The sequence below is a fragment of the Hippopotamus amphibius genome, chromosome X (genome assembly GCF_030028045.1).
Source record: "Hippopotamus amphibius kiboko isolate mHipAmp2 chromosome X, mHipAmp2.hap2, whole genome shotgun sequence".
Lineage (NCBI taxonomy): Eukaryota > Metazoa > Chordata > Mammalia > Artiodactyla > Hippopotamidae > Hippopotamus > Hippopotamus amphibius.
This window is the reverse complement of record NC_080203.1, coordinates 120,009,555-120,032,632: the sequence shown is the minus strand read 5'-3', so window position 1 is coordinate 120,032,632 and position 23,078 is coordinate 120,009,555. Positions and strand designations below refer to the sequence as shown.

At 40.8% G+C, this 23,078-nt stretch overlaps 1 protein-coding gene across 3 annotated transcripts in view; it reads right to left on the bottom strand.

The window, feature by feature from the left end:
- SH3KBP1 (SH3 domain containing kinase binding protein 1) overlaps positions 1 to 23,078 on the bottom strand; it is a 333,408-nt gene that overhangs the window by 121,133 nt on the left and 189,197 nt on the right. For 2 of the 3 annotated variants that reach the window (XM_057718401.1, XM_057718402.1), the window contains one exon: positions 20,865 to 21,070. In XM_057718401.1, coding sequence (XP_057574384.1) covers positions 20,865 to 21,070 — 206 coding nt within the window. Of the gene's footprint in view, positions 1 to 8,262; positions 8,396 to 20,864; positions 21,071 to 23,078 lie in introns of those variants that run through there. The other variant, XM_057718403.1, reaches the window with a different exon arrangement.

Here is a 23,078-nt window from a genome sequence, read left to right as displayed (position 1 = left end):
AAGGGACAACTGGAATTCTGTGTGGATCCTATAGGTAGTACATTAAAGTCAACAAACCTTTGCAGAATGCCTACCGCTGCACAGCCCACAAGCCCATTACGGTTTTCCTATGTTATTTTTATCTTTATGTTTTCAAGAAAGTGTTGTGTTCTCAGCTATAATATGCGAGATTTAAACATAATGTTGACAGAAGTCAATACAACCACCAAATTCCAGATCTCCCAGACCTTCGAGGTATCTAGAGCCTCAAAACTGAACATTGCACAGCCTTCTAAAGAGATGTCTACTGAAACTTTGTAATGACAGGGGAAATTATATATAATGCTGAGTGGAAAAAAAACACAACTATGTGTGTGAAAAAAATTACGCATGTGGTATGATCTCAACCAGTTTAAAATGTATGGCAAAGGAGTGAAAGTAAACACGAAAAAATGTCAACAGTGTAGGCCCCAGGGTGATTAAATTATCCTGCTTTTTACTTTCTTTCACATTTTTCTACTTTTCAGTTTTTCTACAAACCAGTGATTACTTTTATAATAAAAGTTTTAAGAAAACAGCACATACTAGCATAGGTAGAAAGGATGGCCTCCCTCTCCACAATATTGATTCCTTTCTTAAGGTCTGACTTGATTTGCAACACCCCCTAACTAGAAATCACATGCAGCTTCCATTAGTGTGTCATTATATTTCCTTTTCCAAGTCATTAGTAAGGATGTTAAAAACATCAGATGTAAAATGAGTCATGACGGTAACTCACAAGATACCACCCATATAGAGCATCCCTGGCCATTTATCATCACACTTTACTTATACTTATTCATCAGTTCATATCCTCAGTGACTAAGCGGATGATACAAAGTCATTTTCAATTAATGCTGTTCCAAATAAAGTATTGTCATTTTATCAAATGTTTACAAAGTCATTTTCAATTAATGCTGTTCCAAATAAAGTATTGTCATTTTATCAAATGTTTTCAAAGTCAAAAAATATATTTCCTGCTCTTCTAATTAAACCCATGAATTCCTATTACAACATGTGAAAGGGATTGAAAAAAAGAGTTGAATTTACTTTGTATCTGTTTCAAATGTATGATTCCATATAGAGTCCTCATTCCTCAGTATTTGAAGAAGTACTGGTTTAAGGGATGTGGCCTATTGGTGCAGTCTCCACAGCTTAACTGTTCTCAGTTTTCTACCAGTTCTCCAGTTTTTCACAAGCAAAAAATCTTTTTAAACACAAACCAAAGTAATTATTACAGTTTCTCAAATGGGAGAAAAACCAAGTGTGATGAAAACCAGGCCCCCCAAATTTTGAGGTTTGATTTTTTTCCCCTGCTTTTAGGACTATTGACTTAAGTATAACAACTCTTAAAATCACAGAGATTTCACAGTGATTTTCATTTCTCAGCTATTTGACAATTGTCTCCATTTAACGTGAACATACCTTAATTTTTCTGACTTTCAAAGATCAAGCCTATTTTTTTTTAAATGGGATGTAAGTTCAGGGTATAGACAGATTGAATAAATGCACTTTTAACAGGAACCTTTTGAAGAATAACTTCTGGTCTGCTGGAGCAAAAATTCAATTCAGTCTGTGCTTGGTTGCCATTTTATTCATTCATTCATTCATTCATTCATTCATTCATTCAAACTTTAGTTTCATAGCAAGCGTCAGGAGGAAAAAGAGTTCTTTTAAGGCTATAAATTCTCTTTAGGATGCCTGATAAATTTCAGACAAAGCAGAGCCTCACCATATGAACAAATGGTATATCTTTCACTACTCACTTTGCATGTTCTCATTTTCCTGTACTGAAATATTCCCCCATTCTCTTCACCTTTCTCTGTAACATATACAAAGACTCCAAACCACACAAAATAGAGGGGAAGGAAACCTTTATTTAAAAAACAAAACACGAAATCACCTATTTTAATCATGTGCTTTCTTAAATGGCACTTTTTGTGGTTATATGTTATTTTCTAAAGGCATATTTTGGTTTTTTTATGGGGGCGTGGGGAAGACAATGTGTGCAGCAAAATATCCCAACTAATGCATTTTCTGGTCTTGAGAAATCCCTTGTCCTTTTCTATTACAATGGGGAACGTTCATTTCAGCGCTCTCCACGTTTGAGTTCCCGAGAGCAGCAATTCCTCTTTGTGCCTTCCACAAAGACTCGCTACAGGCTCAGCACAGGGAAAACAATACAGATTCACGGAAGATGGTGACAAAGGAGGACAGAGACCAATGATGGTACTTCTGGAGTTTATAACCCATTCTCAACTCCTGAGTTATTATATTTAATCTATTTCAGACAGGTGGGTTTTAGATGGTCATCTACCCAATTCTACAGGGGCTTTCAGGGAAAGATTTCCACAACCTTCCCATCACAGGACGAGGAAGAATTGATCAGTGCTCACTATTGGCTACTTCTCCCTTATTCCCAAGCTGGCCACCATGTCTCAAATTAAAGGGGGCTCCCCTTTTTTTCAGCCATCAATGGGACCAGAGAATGCTCAACCACCAACCCCAACATAATTCTTCATTTCTTCCTCTACTCCGTTTAGCCTTCTCTCTTTGCCACAGTGACCATCACTTCTCCACACTCCCAAGCAATCACCTGAGTTCTAGTTTCTTGACCACATTCATTCACTGCCTTCTGTCATCACCTCTTAGAGTACCCCTGCCTCTTTCTGGTCATTCAACTTCATGACAAGACGATCAACCCATGTTAGATCTTCATTTCACATGGAATTTCTAGACTAATGTCAGGGTTGGGCTACACACATGCATATTGCTCTGTGGCCCCATAAAACCACTTTTAGTACTTGGAAACTGTGATGCCTCCCTAACTCAGCTATATCTCTTTTGGTTTCTCATTAATTTTCTCAAGACCTCTTATCTCTTATCGGGACTGCTTGTCTCCTCTCCTTCCTAATGACCTATGACTGAAGGCTCTAGTCAGAAAAAACTGGAGTTGTTTGAGCTCTTGGGCAATGAATACAAAAATTACACCAAAATGTCAGAGATCCTATAACCCTTGACTGTAAGCACAGTAAGGTCACCTGTCAATTACACTCTGCTCACCTCTATATTGCAAATTGACAATGTGACATGCGTTGCTTAGGCAGATTACTTCCATGCATGGGCACAGAGTTACCAGCTTTGTAATGTTTCAGCCTCTTCTGAGCCAAAAATAGCAGTATCTATATTCATATCACTTGAAAAAACAGGATTCTAAATTATGAGTAAGTCTGCTTTCTCTGCTTCTAACAACACCTGAATGCAGAGGGGATACTGGGATTTGAAGAAAAAGAAACTAAATCTAAAACTGAGACACATAAGACATAAAATGTGTCCAGCTCTCCCAGTGCAGTAACTGCTAAGCACTGTACCAAGAGGACAAATTTGGACAACTCTAGAATCTAAAGTCTTGACATTTTACATAATTACTTCTCTTATTATCAGTTTTGTTACTAGTCTAGAAAAGGTACCCAAGGAGTTTCAGAAAAGCTGCCTCTAGTGAAGGAAAAAAATGAGAAACCCAACTAAGAAATCAAAATAAAAAGAACAGACGAGCAGATGCTACCAAAACAAATGGAGCAAAACATATTAAAATCACTGGCGGGTGAAAATGCTTAGCGAGTGAAAGAAGAAATAGAAAATAAGGCAGTAAATCCATCTTTGCCACTTCTAACTTCTTCATCTTAAATGAGCAAAACAGAAATATAGCTTCTAAACGATAGAGACCCCAAATATCTGCCTTCGATTTTCCAGAGATTACCTATTTTATTCCTAAAAGTTCAAGGATGACTTTAATTGGGGTGACACTCTTGAGTCACAGGCCATCTGTGAAATGGCTTAACGATGACCTCTTGATGAAGAAGTAGCTTTTAAGGCAATTCTGGAAAATTCTTATTTTGTAAATTGTTCATTTTACAGCCCAAGTTTAGAGAGAGAGAAATCTCTATTAGAGGTGTAAGTGGGGGTTACTGTACTCATGCTTCCATGTGTTTCTAGAGCATTGGTATACATGTATTTAGAATTTGGCCTCCAACATTAAGAGCCTGAGTTGAGAATAAGGCTGTCATATTATAGTTTTTAAGTGGCCTCAGATGCCACAGAAAAGTACAAAAGAGGTTGCTGACTAACTGAACAATCTCTGTGATCTAAATTCTTTAAACGTAAGCAAAGGCAGATCACCATGCAAAGTAAGCTGGATGGCTTGTTTTAAAGTTGCCAGTTTCCATAGAGCATTAAACTTAATCCATCCCATTGAAATCTAGTTGTCTAGAACATCGTTTTACAACTTGTGAGAATCTCAGAGAGAAAAAGACAAGCTAGGTACTGAAGCATGATCATTTTAACAGCCACATACAAAATTTTAAAACCTTAAATTTCAGAAACCAAAAGCCTCTGCAAACTCTAGGATTATAAGTATTATGAAATAATTGTTAATATTGAATACATGAACAAAAGAGGGCCACGATGAAATACAGATACCTCAACCCACCCCACTGAAGAATGTCAATGGAAGCAAATGAACACATCAGCAAACAATGTGCAAAAGGAAGGACTTTCATTTCCTGTCCCCAAGGAATTCCAGAGCAGAAGGTGAGGCGAGAAAATCAAGCATAAAACTGCCTTTCCCCACAATGTAAGATGAAACAAGTACTATCGTTTAGAATTGAAATAGCACAAAAGAGAAATTCGTCTTTTCTCAAAAGAATGGTTTTGAATCCGCTCTCCATAAACCTGTGTGGGGCCAAGTGAGAAGCCGCGGTCCTGTCACCCTTAAATCTCTGAAGCCGAGCAACCACCAAGGCTCTCGCTCATCTTTTCTCCAGGAGCTGCGGGAACAGGGAGAACTAGTCTTTCCTTGAAGCAATCTGCACTCCCTTGGGATCGTGTAACTGATCTGCTGGTTCATGGGGGTTCTCAGACAGAAGACCTTTTCCTCCACTCATCATTCTAAGGTGAGAAGAATAATATCCTTTCCTCTTAGTGATAGGCAACATGAACACACGTTAAACATCAACTCCAACCACAATGAGATACTACTTCACACCCATTAGGTTGGCTATTATTAAAAAAAGAAAAACGGGACTTCCCTGGTGGTCCAGTGGCTAAGACTCTACACTCCCAATGCAGGGGCCCCAGGTTCGATACCTGGTCAGGGAACTAGATCCCACATGCCACAGCTAAGAGTTCGCATGCTGCAACTAAAGATCTGCACATGACAACGAAGATGCCATGTGCCACAACTAAGACCCGGTGCAGCCAAATAAATAAATAAATATTTTAAAAACCCCAGACAATCACAAGTGTTGGCAAGCATGTGGAGACACTGGAACCCTTGGGCACTGCTGGTGGGAATGCAAAATGGTGCAGCCACTGTGGAAAACAGGATGGCGGTTCCCCTCAAAATTAAGAAGACAATTACCAGGTGATCCAGTGATTCTACTCCTGGGGATATACCCCAAAAAACCGAAAGCAGGGATTGGTATGCCAGTGTTCATTGCAACATTATTCACAGTAATCAAAAGGTGGAAACCACCTAAATGTCTCTCAAAGGAGGGATGATTTAAAAAGTTGTGATACACCCCCACAATGGAGCATTATTCAGCCTTAAAGAGGAAGGAAATTCTGACACATGCTACAACATGGATGAAACTTGAAGACGTAATGCTAAATGAAATAAACCACAAAAGGACAAATATTTTATGGCCACACTCACATGAGTAGTCAGATTCGTAGGGACAGAAAGAAGAATGGTAATTGCTAAGGGGAGGGGGAATTGGGAGTTAGTATTTAATGGGTACAAAGTTTCCGTTTGGAGATGATTGGTGATGATGGTTGTATAACAACGTGACTGTATTTAATGCCACTGAATTGTACACTTAAAAAAAGAATAAAATGGTATCGTTTTATATATATATATATATACACACACACACATATATATATTTACCACAATAAAAAGATTCTATATTTCTATGAGAGTAGACAGAAAGCTTTTATGGGCATTTCCATTGGGAAGTAAAGCTGAGTGTGGGGTTGAGAAAGCCTTAGTTTTGTTCTGCTGGAATTTTTTATCATATACTTGGGTTATTTTCATTAAAAACAAAACCAACCAGAATTAAGTCAGCCTATGACCTGGAAGTTCCTCTTTTAAAAATTCAGCCAGAGGAAATACTCAGGGAGGGTACAATGATGTATATACAAGAATGTTGTTTTTAATAGTAAAAATGTGGAGGCAACCTAAATAGTTACCACACGGGGACTGGTTCAATAAATGGTGGTGCATCTTGACAGTGAATGATCATACAGCTCTCTGACAGAAAAGGGGGACCCATGAAATGTTATGTTTTAAAAACAGGTGACATTTAATAGGACCTCATTATTGTATGAAGGGTGATGTGTGTACTGCATGCTCAGATAAACCTCTGGAAAGAGACATATAAAATGCTGACCATGGTTATTCCTGGATAATAGGATTAAGGGCAGTTTCTATTTATTTCTTCGTATTCTTTAACTTTGAGTTTTTATTATTATAATAACTATTGCAAAGAGCTCCTGTAACAGAGAAGTAGCAGAGCTATTGGCATTTTGAGAAACAAACAAGCAAAGGGTTTAGGGGGCACTCAACAGTGCAATGAGTAGTTTACAGGTCACTAAACTTTAAGGGCCCCAGTGGCCACCTTTCCTGTCCCATTTCCAGGCTCTAGTCTGACGGAGCCAGAGAGGCCGTCACCAAGACTTTTCCACATTTCACAACTCACACTCCATCAAGCTTTCACTCATTTTCCAAATGAAGAGTCACCATCTGAATTTTGCATACAAATACCTAATTCTGATTTTTACTTTTCAGAACTCAGATCAGTGACATCCAGCAATAATAATAATAATCAGCAAATTTAAGATACCTTTCAATAGGAAACTCTCTCAAGCCACTGCAGATGAATATTTTTTATTTTAGCCAACTGCTGCCTTCTAGGCAAGCAACAGACACCAGTCAAAAAACTTTTCAAGAAGTCCTTCTACTCTTAATGTGTTAAAACAACGTGTTTCAGGGAGGTCAACTTGATGATGGATGATGACTTAGAGGGCTGGGATAGGGAGGGTGGGAAGGAGTCACGCGGGAGGGAGGGGATATGGGGATATATGCATAAATACAGCTGATCCACTTTGTTGTACAGCAAAAACTGGCACAACAGTGTAAAGCAATTATATTCCAATAAAGAGCTTAAAAAAAGTGTTTCCTTTTTGTCATGCTATTTTCCTTTTTTTGTAATTCTGAAAATATTATAAGTTAAAGCTGACAGAAAAAGACATAGCCGGAGACATTTTATAGATACCATCAACTCTCCCCTTAAATTTTTTTTGCAACAAGAAACAGGAATATGGAAGACATATGACGCATTGTAAGCCTTACTTATCCTGTGGTTTATTTAGGGAATTTTATTTTGTGTTTGGAAAATGACAGACTTCTCCTTTTAGGTAGACAAATATGAACAACCCACAGACAGAAACCAGACTACCTATCCACTAGGAAACTTTTAGAAAATCAAATAATTTAGTGTCTCTATTTCACTCTGTAGATGAGCAAATGAATATAAATATCCAGTACTACAAAAGTAGCCAAATATCTTTACCTCAATAAAAAGCAGTTCAACAGCACCCAGAAGTCACTGCTCACAGCTTCTCCATCCACAAGCAAAACTCTAATGTCCATGCCCAGCAAGAGTGAAATGCCCCACAGCTGGCTCTCTCCTCATGGACATGTTCTTCTCTCCTAAGCTAACCTGAAGAGCAAGCTGGATTTGTTTACTGCACAAACATCTGTAATTGCTAAACATCTTGGTGACATGGTGTAACAGTTACTGCTTGTGCAAACTGTCCATCCAAATTACTCTCTACAGTATGAGTGCATGAAAACCCAAGACACAGAGAATTGGAAACATCTGTAAAAATTAATGGCCGAATTGACCAAAGTGTGTGTGTGTGGGGGGGGGGGGGGCGGTTAAAACAGCTAAACAGTTCCAGTGCAACATTTGACTTTAGAAAATAATCCTCCACATTATAGGTTGTTCCTTAGCCCATCCACAGCCCCCCACTCCCTGGGGGATCTTGCTGGCAAACACATTTTAACCTACCAATGCAAAACCATCACAAACCTTGTTAACAGAAGAGTATAGATAAGATACACGTTAAGGGAATTTATTACATCTCTAAAAGAAAAAAAAGGGGAAAAAGAAAAAGAAATACCTCTTCTCCCATCATGCAGGCAGCCTCCTCTCTTCAGTTTGAAAAGGTCCCAGAACTACCCTGGAACCCTCCCACTTCCTTCCAACAGCCAAAGGCACGGAGCCTGAAGGACCCAGCCTAACCCTGAGTCATACTTGGGACCAAATGAGCAATGGGGAGAACAAAGCTCGCATTTGTTTATGGTTCAGGAAGCCAGGGCCGATTCATGGCTTGGGTGGCTTCGCGAAAAGTCCTCCTCCCTCGCCTACGTCACCACAGGAATCTAGGCTGCCTCCTCGGACCCACAGGTGTGACCACTCGGACAAGGAACACACTCAAGGAGCGTTTATGTGGCAGGACCCAGCAACCACTTCTGGTTAAAAACGTCAGAGAGAAAATAAAAAGCCCACTATCTTTCAATAGATAACATTATCATGTAGCGAGAGATGTCTAAAATATGGTTTGTATATGAAATGCCCATCATGAAAGTGCCTGTCTTTTAAAGAAATAAAATTAGTTGCACTACACAAAAATTACTCATTAAAAAAAGAAAAAAAACTGAAGTAAGAAAAGCAGCCATACCTTTATAGAAACACTTTCCCTAGGAAAAATACAGTAAGATTGCTGCCAGCCACATCATTGGTAGTATCCTAACAGATCAGAATAAAGTGTTTAAATAGTGATCTTGTATTTTCCCCAAATGAGATACCATCTTAATTACCATTGCAATGAATTCAGAGTCCAGTGGTTAAGAGTTCAAAACTCTACAGCCAGAGTGTCTGAGATCAAATTCCCAGGTGGTCCAATAAAGATGTTAAAAAAAAAAATCCCAGCTGGGCCACTTCATAGTTGTGTGATCTTGAGCAACTTACTTAGATTCTGTTCACCTCAGTTTCCTTACTTATAAAATGGGGATAACAGCACCAAGATACAGGGTAGTCTGGCAGATTAAATAACTAATATATGTAAAGTGCTTATAAAAGTGCCTGGCACACAGGAAGCACCCTATGAGCTACTATTACAAATTCAGGACCACTTCACGAAGCAGGATACCATGTCAACAGTGCCCTCACCTTGCCACATTCTCATGTACGGAGACTCTGATAAGCAGTTTCAGTTATTAACTGTGGTTAATTTTTAAATTAAGCTAATTTAAAAACCACTTATTCAATATTTATCAACCACTTGCGGTGTGTAAGGGGTTTTGAATAAGATGCTGTCCCAGCCCTCAAGAAACTTGCAATCTGCTTGGGTAAATAAGACATAGATCTGTTTACGTATCACGCAAGGAAACAAACGTGGGAAATGTCACTTAGCTGAAAATGGCAAGTGTGATCCAAGTGCCAGAGGATTAGCATTTTGAATTTAGAGGACAGATAAGAAATCACCTTATCAAAACCTAATTAGATGTAAAGTGATACAGCCACTATGGAGAACAGTATGGAGGTTCCTTAAAAAACTAAAAAGAGAACTACCATATGACCCAGCAATCCCACTCCTGGGCATATACCCTGAGAAAACCATAATCCAAAAAGAAACATGTACCTCAATGTTCATTGCAGCACTATTTACAATAGCCAGGACATGGAAGCAACCTAAATGCCCATCAACAGATGAATGCCTAAAGAAGATGTGGCACATATATACAATGGAATATTACTCAGTCCTAAAAAGGAATGAAATTGAGTTATTTGTAGTGAGGTGGATAGACCTAGAGTCTGTCATACAGAGAGAAGTAAGCCAGAAAGAGAAAAACAAATACCGTATGCTAACTCATATATACAGAATCTAAAAAAAATGGTACTGATGAACCCAGTGACAGGGCAAGACTAAAGATGCAGATGTAGAGAATGGACTTGAGGACATGGGGGATGGGGAGGGGAAGCTGGGACGGAGAGAGTAGCATTGACATATATACACTACCAAATGGAAAATGGATGGCTAGTGGGAAGCTGCTGCATAACACAGGGAGATCAACTCGATGATGGGTGATGACCTAGAGAGGTGGGATATGAAGGGTGGAAGGGAGGCTCAAGAGGGAGGGGATATGGGGATATATGTATAAATACAGCTGGTTCACTTTGTTGTACAGCAGAAATTGGCACAAGAGTGTAAAGCAATTATACTCCAATAAAGATCTGGAAAAAAAAAACCTAATTAGGATGGGAGGGAGGAGACAAAGCATCTGTGCAGAATTCCAAATAATTCACGTAGATACTCCGCCCTAAAGGAGGTGAGCTTAACTCCCCATTCCTTAAGAGTGAGGCATGTATAGTGACTTCTTTGCAACGAGTTGATGTAGAAAAGGTGAAAAAAACAGACAAGCTTTATGGTAGAGAGACCTCAACCAGGTGACCAAGGTCAATATCACCAGTGAGAAGCCCTGTTCAGACCATGTACCCTTGATCTGATGGGATGAGAATGGCACTGCCTCTCTGTGGTTCTCCCCCCAATCCATCACTTCAAACATCAGACAGATGCCAACTTAAGAACATTCGACAAAACTCCTCAAAATGGCCAAGGTTATCAAAAACATGCCAAGTCTGAGAAACTGTCACAGCCAAGAGGAGCCTAGGGAGACAGGGCGAGCAAATGTAATGTGGCCTCCTGGGTGGAATCCTGGACAAGAAAAAGGACTTCGGGTAAAAACTAAGGAAATCTGAATAAAGGATGGATTTTAGTTTATAATCATGTATCATATTGGTTCGCTAATTGTGACAAATGTACCATATTAATGTAAGATGCTAACGATAGAGGAAACTGGCTGTGGGGTATGTGGGAACTCTGTGTTATCTTCACAACTTTTCTCTAAATCTAAAATTATTCTAAAATGGAAAGTTTATTTGAAAACAAATTAGGAAGATGAGCCTGCTGAATGTACACAAATAAATGTATATATGTGATTTATAGACATACATGATGATGTTTATGAGTATATACATATAAATGTATTTAACAATGCCCTCCCAGCTGAATTTTTTTAATCTCTTTATCCTTAGCCTAGCTATGAACATAGATAGTCGAATGCTGACTCCTGGCTTTTTGCTTTCCATAATACACAAAAGAGTTTTCTTTGAAAGGAAACTTGGCTCTTCTGTCAGTTCTGCTGCCAACCCAGGCTACGGCGGCCCAACTCAAAGAGTGTGCATGAGGTGGGCCCATCTGCCCCTTTCCAAGAGCTACTAGAAGTTCCTGGTGCCTCGCCAATTAGTCATCAGCCACGGAGCCCCAGGACTGGCAACTGTCCCAGCTATTTCCTCTCCCATCTCCAGTCCACACTGCCCGGCACCTCCCCAGTTCTCTCTCTAAAGTGCCAATCTGATCGTGACACTGCCTGTCGGAACCCCTCCACCAATGTGCCAGTCCACCCAGAAGTGCGGCTTGTAAGCGGGCTGGCGGAGACCTGGGGGAAGAGGGTCAGGCTCCCCTGCAACTCGCCATCCTCAAGTCCCCTGCAGACCAGCCAAACCCAACCCTTGTCCATCACCATGCTCTCCCCTTGTCCACGTACACACTGCCGGTACCATGAATCCCCAGTTATCTTTTAACACTTTGCTCAAACATCACTTTCCTTGAAAAGATTTCCCCAACACTCCATCCCCTCCTTCCAGACCTCCAGGAAAGTCAGCAGCTCGTTCCTCTCTATTCTCTTTGTTGCTTTGGACACGGCTCTGCTGGTCCTTTCCTCCTGCATCACAATCACTTTGAATACATACCCACTTCTCTCCCATGTAGGGACAATCTGAAGTGCTAAATGAGAGGTGATGTTAACTCCATTCCAATTAACTACACCAGACTCCCCCCAAACAAATAACCTGCCGGGTGAAAAATCTGCACATACTATGCTAATACAGCCTCCAGACATACTACCTACCCAATCCCTTTCCAAATGGATTGCCATTCCTTAGCTCATTTGTCTAGAAATTTCAGACCTGCTACTGCTGATGTGTAAAATATATTCAATAAAGCTTCAGTGAATGACAGAATGAGGCAACTAATGAACAAATGGAAGAGTAAACCTCAGCCAGACTATAAGCAGACCCCAAACAGAATGAGTCTTCCTTTATGATTGTGATTGGATTAGGACAAAACATACTCATGTATCCAGTCACAAAATACTCATTGAAGGCCAACTATAGTTTTACAATGATTTTCAAGGAACTGTAAATACAATGGTGACGAACAAAGACAAGGTCCAAAATCATGGCACTTTTTTTAAGACTTTATTTTTAGAGCAGCTACAGGTTCACAGAAAAATAAAAGGAAGGTACAGAGATTTCCCATATACCCTGCGCCTCTGCACTTGTTCAGCCTCCGCCACTGTCAACATCCCCCACAAGAGTGGTATATTTGTTACAACTGATTAACCTACATTGACATATTACCACCCAGGGTCTGTAGTTTACCTTAGGTTCACTCTTAAGTTGTACATTCTATGACTTTGGATAAATGTATAATGACATGTATCTCTCATTATGATATCCTCCACGTGGCACTTACTCTCCAATGGCCAACACTGAAGACTTGGTGATGTCAAACAGTTTCCACAGATGTAGCAAAATTCATTTCTACTTCTCTGAGTTTTAAAATTTCCATAATAAAAAGTTAGAGAAATGATCCTGGAGACTGCACTGCTATTTATAGGCACTCCTTCTGTTCTAATAACCAGAAGGGCAAAAATAATAACTACTAACGTTAATCCAGTGATTATTCTACACCAGGCACTTTTATCCATTTTTTGTGTTACTTAATCCTCCTGACAACCATATGGGCCAGGTTCTCTTGTTATTCTGATTCTACGGATGAGGAATCTAAAGCATTGAGTGCTTAAGTAATTTGTCCCAGGAAGAGGCAGAGTTGGGATGTGAATCCGGGCAGTCTGTCCTGCATGGTTAATAACTATATTCCTAAAAACACAATTTTAAGGCCTCCTGGGAATGTGATTCTTGGTGACCATCTGGCTGCAATTAAACATTTCATAGAAAATATACTATCCTGAAAGTATACATCAAACATACATAAAACAGTAAACAGTACCTAGTATATCAAAGAGTAACCCTGTATACTGTCTCTGGTTCCCTCCTCCTACCACTGGCGCTCTCTGAAATGTGAAAATCCCAGACACTTCATTTAGCCAGGCAACCAGTGGGCATCTCAATATCATCTGCTCTTTAAAAATCATGGGTCTTTCAACTGCTCAAGAAATGTCACAAAATCTTATCTTTCAATCACTATATAGTATAAACCAATACTATAGGTCTCAGATAATGACAACGAGGTTTGACTCAGTTGTGTTTCATTAGTCAAAGAACAATATGTATCATTAGCTCCTGGGATTCCCGAGAGCTTATTTCTAGTCTTCAAGGGATTAGAGACATAAATCTCTCATTTTTAAGGAACTAAGATCATCACTTTATATGTTTACATATTTCAATTTTACATCAGTATATAGCTTGATGAATTTTTACTAGTATGGATAAAAAGACTGCCTGAGATACATATGAAGATATTAAAATTTCTCTTCCTGCAATTTGGCTGATTAAAAAAAATTGATTAGAAGCTCATTTATATACGATTTTAATTCAAATTCTCTGTTACATGTAAAAGCTAAAATGTTGATATTATAAAGACATTAATTTGGATGACTGTCATTCTATAGATGAGATTCAAGATGATGAGAGCTGAAAAAGAGACTGTCACAAACTCAATGTATAGTTGTGGAACACAGGAGAAAACGTAGAAAGAAAACAGAATCATTTTAAAAGAGAGAGATCAGAAGTCACTAATGGAAATCAACTAAGACAGAAAGACCATGGAGCTTCTTGAAGGACTCCTTTGTAGGGAATCCAATAGGGTAAACAACCAACCTGGAAAAATATCTTTTCCAACCTGTCTATTTGAAGAGCCCAGGCCAAAAATTATTGCTTTTCTCAATAATTAAGGGGGCCAAGACTAGTTGTGCCTAGGGTGCTTATGCATGGAATAAGCTAGCACCGGAAAGCCAGGATTATTCTATATAAAGACATACCAGGTTAGGTAAGTTCTGGGACTCACCTGAGCATCTGGAATTTATCCACCCATGTGTATTACCTGACACTCCTTTCCTGGAGTATTTGGCCAGGAGTGATCATCTGAGTGACTCATGAAAAGGGAAGGAGTTCAGAAAAAGAGTGAGGCCAGGCTGGGGTCACAGGGAAGCAGCCTGATGAGGAAGTTCTCTCTCAGGCCCACAGGTGGGAAACAAAGTAGAAGCCATATTCATGAGAATGAGGTCCTGTCTGGGTTGCCTTCTTACAGTCTCCCAACCCAATCTCTAGGTGATGACTCCAAAACCTCCATCTACAGTTCTCTCCCAATCACCAGACTTATTTATCCAACTGCTTGATGGATGCTTCCACTTGATGGTCCCACAAGGACCTCAAAATCCAGCTAGTCTAAAACTGAACCCATGACCTTCTTCCCCAAATATCTTTCTCCTCCAGTGGTCTCTAATCAGGGAATGATACTGCCATCCACCCAGCTGCTGAAACCAGTTGCCCAAGGTATCCCCTTCAAGTCTTTCCTCCTTTATCCCCCACAGACTATCAAACTTCTTGATTCTATTTCCAAAATATTTCCCCCAAATATTTATGATAATAGTTCAAAGCTGCTAGAGAGAAAAGCTGTTTGTCTTATCTTGATGTTTCCTTCTATGTAAAGGAGAGACCAAACAGACACTCTCTGGGACACATTTGGCCTCTGAGCAGAAGTGAACACTCTTGCAACTCTCTATCTCCCCATTCACTTTCTCCGAGGAGAGTGAAATGACTTCTCTGATACGTGAATTTAGGAAAAATAAACTGGGCATGCTTATCTCAGCTCTTCTCTTTCCTCCTCTTGGAAGTTGGCCTTCCCTGTTCTTCTCCAAGGAGCAGGCCCTTCTACCTCGCATGGGTCTGCCCAAGTCCAGCACTGCTGAGACTGGGTGGGTGAGTCTGTCTAACTCTGGAGATCAATTGCTAGGCCCATTCGGCTCTCACACTAATCTATATCCTCCAACTTTGCCTTCATCAATAACAACATTGTAATATAACACTGGTAAAGAAAGATACACAAATCATAAATATATAACTTGAGAAATTTTTACAAAGTAAAATAAGACCTACATAAATAAATATACCATGTTCATAGATTGGAAAGGTGTCAATTCCCCTCCAAAAGTATCTATAGGGTTAATGTAATTCCATTCAAAATCCAGGAGGTTTTTTACAGGGGGGTGGGGATTGACAAGCTGATTCTAAAATTTATATGAAAATACAACAGCAGGAAATCTTGAAGAAGAGGAATAAAGATTGTGGACTTACACTACCAGATATCAAGACTGACTACAAAGCTACAATCATTAAGGTAGTACAAAATGACCACAAGGACAAACAAACCAACAGAACAGAGAGTCTGGAAATGGACCCACACATACACAGCCACTTAAATTATGACAAAGGTGACCTTTTTGATCAACAGATGATCTGCAGAAGAGATGATCTTTTTGATAAACAGTGCTGAGTCAACTGGATATCCATATTGAAAAAATGAACAAAAATAATATTTTGATTCTCCATCCACTGACTCATCTTATTCATTAACTGGTTTAGAATTTACACTGAGGAGGGGGATTTACTGATAGAGCCAATATTAGTTTCTGTTAACCTCTCTCCTGAATTCTAGTTATCCTGTCTTCTATAATCCACTCCTCCCACTGCAGCTTGGAATACTTTCTCTAAACCACCTATGTGATCATGTCACTCGCTTGCTGAGAATTGCTCCCCATTGGTGGCTCCCCATTGCCCTCAAGGTCAAGTCCAAACTCCTTAACCAGTCTCACCAGGTCCTTCCTGATCTGGGCCCTGGCTTTCTTTTCCATTCTCATCTTTCCCCACTTCCTGCTGCAGTCTTGACACATGCTCTACGCTCTTTCCTTTTCCCTTCAAGGCATTTATGTATGTTGCTATTCCCACCTTGACAACTCTATGCTTCTTTGCTTGGTGAGTGTATACTGGACCCATGGTTCTCAGCCTAAACATCACTTCCTGTAGGAAGTAGGTATACACACACATGAATACATACTCTCCAGCCTCCCTAACAACTCACCACTTCCTGCCATGCCCAAGGGCTCCTACAGCACAGCACTGTGTTCTCAACCTGATCTTGGCATTCCTCACACTGTATTATTATTGCTTGTTTACTTTTCTGCAGCTCCCTGAGGGGCAGTGACCTGGTCTTGTTTACCACTGTATCCCCAATGCCGAGCATACAGTAAGTACTCAATAAATACTAACTGAAATGAGTTACATTTACAATTTCCAAGTATTTTCAGCTATATAGCATTTTTTAAAAGTCCTATGAGGTAGGATAGGTATAAAGAGTATTCCCACTTTACAGATGGTCCAATTGAGGCTAAGTGACTTTGTCAAGGTCAATCAACTAGGGCAATGGTACCATGCCCTTCTAATCTTATGATATTTAGCTTGGTTTAGCCACACTGTTTTCCACTGTTTTGATATAACACATACTTACCTCTGGTCTTAGTTTAAATGGTACATTTTTTTCCCAAGGTTTTTTTTTTTCTTTAACCTTTATCAAGGGAAATTTCCAACATATACAAAAATAAAGTATAGTGTACTGAACTCCCACGTATGCACCACCTTGTTTCAACAATTATGAACTCATGACCAATCTGCTTTCCTCTGTACCCCACCCACTCTTCCATCTTCAAAATTACTGGAAGCAAAACCCCAGACATTAAATCATTTCATCTATAAATATTTCAGCTAAATGGTTCATTAAACACATCATTCACAGGCATGTCCAATTGCTAGTATTAAAAAGACTCATAAATGGGGTCCTTCCTTATAGCTCAATAAGAGAAGCGAGAATACTAATTATTTCCTTGTTGGTGGTGGGGGAGTGTTACAGATATACCAGTATCTCTCCTGGTGTATAGTCATCAGCATTCAACCACTCTGGGTAGGGTGATATGGATTAAAGCACAGGTAAAATAAGCGCAAAATTTTCAACTGACTCAGAAAAGTGGATCTCAAAACTTCGCAAAGTTGAATGGAAAGTATACTAGGATGCTTGTAGCTGTTAGTAATTATCATAGTCCTTTTCTCCCTCATGCAAGTTATCAAACCAGTCATGCCAGCAGGTCAACTGCCCCAGACTGAGTGGAAGACATGCCTGGGCTTCACCTAACACACATGCTGTCACATGAGATCCAGTTTGTGCTTCTGCAAAACCGAAATAGCGAGCTCAACTCTCATAGGAAACTTTCTTCTTTAAACATAAATCTTAAGACACAAAACCATCCCAAAAGTGATGAGAACCAGGTTGTACACTAGTAAAACATTATCACACTCATCAGCTTCCATGCCAGGTTGTGCAATAATATAATGGATCCATAAATCTATGTAACTATCCATGGCGCCAACAACAGAGGGTGGAGAGAGTTTTGAATCCTCTTAGATGCTATAAAAATTGTCCACAGCCAGTAAAGCAGGCTGGGAAGTTTACGTTTTCCCCAGAGGTTTCATAATGAGAAGCAGGTTAAAGGAGCTGCCAGCACATGGTTTCATTCTGCAAACAAATCATGAATCAAGATGCACACACACGCTGTACATATATATATTACTCTGATGAAGTTAACATTTCATGTCTCTAAGACCCATGCAATAAATCTTGTTTCACAAAGATGCGGTGAACCACATAACCACTCTATTTCCAACAATATAACTGGTATCTTATCCCACCCAGTCCCCTCATTTTATAGATGTCTATAATCTCTAAAGTGCTATATTAATAGTTTGAATATTATGCCTTTAATACTCAGCACCTACTATGTGCCACACACTGTTCTAAGCACATAACATACATCAGTGAACAAAACAAAGAATAAACATAATAAAAAAGAAACATTATGTTAGAAGGGGGCACGTGCTAGGGAAAACAAAAAAGGCAGTGCAAGTAAGCAGGATGGGCCAAGGGGGCAGGTTTCAGAACAAGTGGGCATCAGGGAGGAGAGGCAGGCAGCCGGGGGGCAGGTGGAAACAGAGTGTCCAGGCAGAGAACACCACCGTAGCAAAGGTCCCCAAGTGCGAGTATGCGTGGCATGTTTGAGGAGGAGCGAGGGGGCCAGGATGGAGCAAGCAGGGACAGAGCAGTGAGGGAGGAGGTCCAAGTGGCAATGGGGGTCAGGTCGTCCCAGCTCCTGGGCCTCAGGGAGGATCCTCACTTTGATTCACAGGGGAACCTCTACAGGTGGGCAAGTGGAGGAGTGGCATGACCTGACTTTGGGTTTCAAAGGATCACCCTGGCTTTGATATTGATACTAGGCTGTAAGGGGAAGGGGAGAAGCAAGAAGACCTATTAGGAGGCCACTGAAGCGGTGGTGAGAGCAGGTGGACAGCAGAGGTGATGAGCCATGGTGGGTGCCAGACATGCTTAGGAGGCAGCACTGATGGCACTGCCTGATGGACCAGCCAGGAGCTGTGAGTGAAAGAAGGGAGTCAGGGACAACCCCAGGGCTTTTCTCCTGAGCAATGGGAGGGGGAGTGGCACTGCCTTCAACTGAGATGGGGAAGGCTGTGGGCAGAGTGGTTTGAGGGGGACAAGGATGAGTTCGGGTCTGGATAAGCGATAAGAATTTTTTTTTTTTATTGGCTGTGTTGGGTCTATTTTGCTGTGCCCGGGCTTTCTTTTTAGTTGCGATGAGTGGGGGCCACTCTTTGTTGTGGTGCGCCGGCTCCTCATTGCCGTGGCTTCTCTTGTTGCGGAGCACGGGTTCTAGGTGCGTGGGCTTCAGTAGTTGCAGCACATGGGCTCAATAGTTGTGGCTCACGGGCTCTAAAGTGCAGGCTCAATAGTTGTGGCGCATGGGCTTAGTTGCTCTGCGGCATGTGGGATCTTCCCAGAGCAGGGATCGAACCTGTGTCCCCTGCACTGGCAGGCGGATTCTTAACCACTGCGCCACCTAGGAAGCCCAAGCTGCTAAGAATTTAAGGCCTCCGAGTGGAGATGTTTAAGTCGGCAGTGGGACATGTGGCTGTGGGGCTCAGAGGAGAAGTGTGCTGAGGTCCAAACTTGGGAGTATTATATTTGTTGCTGATACTGCTATTAGTAACAACTTGATTTATTATTAGTGGTTAAGACAAATATTAATAGCAATAATGAAAGTTACACACATAGAATGTCCTTTTACACAGAGAAGAATAAGACCAAGAATCACAAAACAAACAAAAGGGATCAACTGTTTGCTGACTGAGTCAATGATCATGTTCATTTCAACCACTTGAATAAAATGAAGAAAAACTGTATTCATCCTTCCTTCCCAAGATGGGAACTTGCTCTTTTGTTAATATCTGTGGGAATCTAAAAGTGACCATGTGAAACAGACATGAGCTCACAAGCTAGGATACTAACTAGATGGTTTTCAGATCTTGAGAAATACAAAATTGATTACTGAAAGAAACAATGCTGGCTCAGACAAGCTTCCACAAAAGAAGAGTTTAAATGAAACGGTCCTTCCTTTTTAAGTATCAGCCCTTTCTGCCTTATTCATCTCTCAGGGTGTTGTGTCCAAAAAGTTTCCTTTCCAGATTCTGTTTCTAATGCATGATGACACTGGGCAAGGTTGCTGGTGGATGGGGGGAGGGAGGCGAGTGGAAGTTCTACAGCTGCAGAAGATGATGCAACTTTTAAAAATTCATGTCACCGAGAAATGAAAAACATTTAAAAGCCATTGATAAACCTGCAGTAGCAATGTTGCCGATGCCCCATCCCCCAAGCCTGCTGGCACAAACGTCAAAGCAAAAATTTCAGCACTAAATCAAATTAGCAAACATTCCTTAAGCACAGCATGAGTGTAGCTTATTACAACCTGGAAAATTCCACAGTATATCAAATCCTAAGCAAGGCTATGATGCTTAAAAGTGTACCACAGTAGACGTCATTGACAGACACAAGCACGATGGCTCTGGGTGTGTTGCTGTGGCAACCGTGTACTTAGCAGCAACACGCTGTCTGCCTCTCTCCAACCCAGAACCAGGGGCAGGAGAAAACTGCCAGCTTCCTGATGGTAACAATCCAGGGATTCACAGCAAGGGCCATCTCCATCATTCACACACGCAGGAGACTTCCTTTTGGCAGTCTGAAATCATTTCCACCAAACACCTTGAGAAAAAAACACACAACCCCTTTCTCTACTCGAGAACCAGTCAACACGCCCAAACACAAAGCACTAGAGAAACGTACCAGGAGAGGAGAGAAATTGGATGGTGCTTGAAAAGTACCAAGGTCATATGTTTAACTGGGTCCAGGCATGAGTGGCTTTTCTGAGGAGGAAATAGAGAAGGGCTGGTCTATTTGAAAAGTCATTCTGAGAAACGTTCCATAGAGAGGAGATCGGTAAGAAAAGCAACAGGAAACTAGAGCATAAGCCTTTCGAGGAAAGTTGTTCCCATATAGGAGAGCTGCACACAAGGACAATGAAACGCCAGAAGAGGCACAGGAAGTCTTAGACGCCAAGCCCGACAAGGTACTTTTGGATACACCACATTATGCTGAAATAAAACAGAAACTGTCGAACATACCTTTTCCACCGGCAGAAAGTCATTTTCTACCTCGATCGACCTTGGTCTTAGTTTTATTGGCTTGTCTTTGAAAATATCTCCAAAGCCCACTCCCTTAACTTTCTTCGGCTGGATTGCGGCCGTTGCGACTGTCCCGTTGGCACCCTCGGATTTGGTACTGCTCGAGTCACCCCCGTCACTCTCGGAGCCTGTGGTTTCCCTTAAACCTGTTAACAGTGGGGACGGGGAAAGAAAGAGCTCAGAAATCAGCCATAGCCATGAAGCACCTCATAGCCAGTGAGGAACCACCGCTAAAAGTGTCACTGGATAGCAGATAACTTGCACTGGGGTTTTCATTTAGTGTGTGAGTATGTTGCATGCGGGTGGCTCTGAGTTTTTGTTCCATCTTGCCACCCCCAGCCTTTAATTTTAAGAAGTGAATCAAAAGTTTTCAGAAAATCTAATTTCAAAGCAGATCTCTTTGTAAATGTGACATTTCACCTCTTTTCAGCCAGAGCCTCGTTCTCAGCCAAATTTGTTTTGCTGCAGTCTGTGCAATAACAACTCTTTCCGCCCCCTCCTCGCCTCCCCACCCAGTCAGTACCACATACAGTACCTCCAGTCTCTATGACTCATGTCAATTAGCAATGAGCAATGAAAGTAACATTTCCTAAAGGGGAACTGTAAAGCTAAAAGCCATTTAAACAAATTAGCAATTAAAGAAACCACACAAAATTATGACTGCCAAAGAATTAAATCTCTTTGGATGGCTTCACAAGGAATAAATGCACACAGACATGTTTCTCCAGGAAAGCATTAAACCAAACTTGACATTGAAATGCTTTCACTGGCAAGATGACTGTATTTGTTAAAGAGAGAAAGGAAGCTGCCCTTCAGGAGGCCAGAATCCCCCATGCCTACAGCTCTTCTTCCCTCCTCTAATACCAATGTTTCCCCAAAGCTGAACTCCTTTCCAAAGAAGAACACTGGGGACATGACGCCTTTCCTTTGACCTCCAGTGGCATGTGTTGGAAGTCATCGAATAGTTATCAGGAAGACAACATGGACACTTACCTCCCCAGATTCTTTCTTCCCCAGGCTCTGCCCACAATCATGTTCCTAAAAGGAAGAACCTACTGGTTTCTAGTTAATTTCTGGGTGTACATTCTTACTTTGATGGTCAGTACATTAGTCATGCCATCAAAGGGCAGGATTCAAAGGATATTTTATGGAAAGTCTGCCATTAAGCCTGTTTCTAAAAGCCTCTAGATGTGTAGAATAGCTCCCAAACATTTACTATATATCTCCTGATGACAACGATGCCCTTGGGATGAAAGTATACCATCAAATTTTGTTCTCTATTAGACACGCTGTGCATTATCTTCCTACAGGTAAGGTGGTCTCTTAGCACATAAGAATGATACACCAAATAACTGCTCACATAAAATGTCATAAAATGTTGAAGTCATTCAAATAAAGAAGTCTCAGTGCGGGAAGAAACTGCTAAGTGAAAACAGAGAAAAATATAGAAAGGTCATTATAAATTGCTAACAAGTTCCAAACTCAAATCCTTTAAACAATGGCTGTGTTTTTCGTTGCTGCTGTTTTCAATAAAATGTTACTTATAAGCCAAAAAGGGGTGGGGGGGGAGGAAGATCCCTGGTGTACATTTTAATTAACTAAAGAACAGCATTTATGAGCAAGAACAGAAGGCAGAACAATGAGGAACAGCCCACAACAAGGGGGTCGGCTGCAATTTACAGGACTGGATGTGAGTGTGCAAACATGGAGAACCTCCCTGGATTAGCAATCCATTCGTGTATTTATCTGTTCATTGTTTTTGGAAATATCCCTGCTGGAGATATAATTTTGGAGTCTAAATATTGTGTCATTTCCCCTTTAACATGTTCTCATTTTGCCGTATGGATTCTTTCTGTGTGATAAATGGCTTGTATATTCTTTTCTGGTTTGGAAAGAAGCATTTGAGAGTGGAATAAAGAAGTGGTTAGTGAACAGAAACCGTCACACCCACCCACCCCCCACCAGCACCACCAACACCACCAGCAGAAGGCAGCAGGGCAAATAGATTAGGGCAAGTCTGTTTCAGTTCTTCAAAGAGAAGAGTTTGAAGGATTATCATTCTTCATCAGCCAGAAACAATATTTTCAACCATTGCCATCCTGATTTCACTGAGCTTCTGCTTTTAGGGATTTGTCACCTTCCGGGCTCATCTTA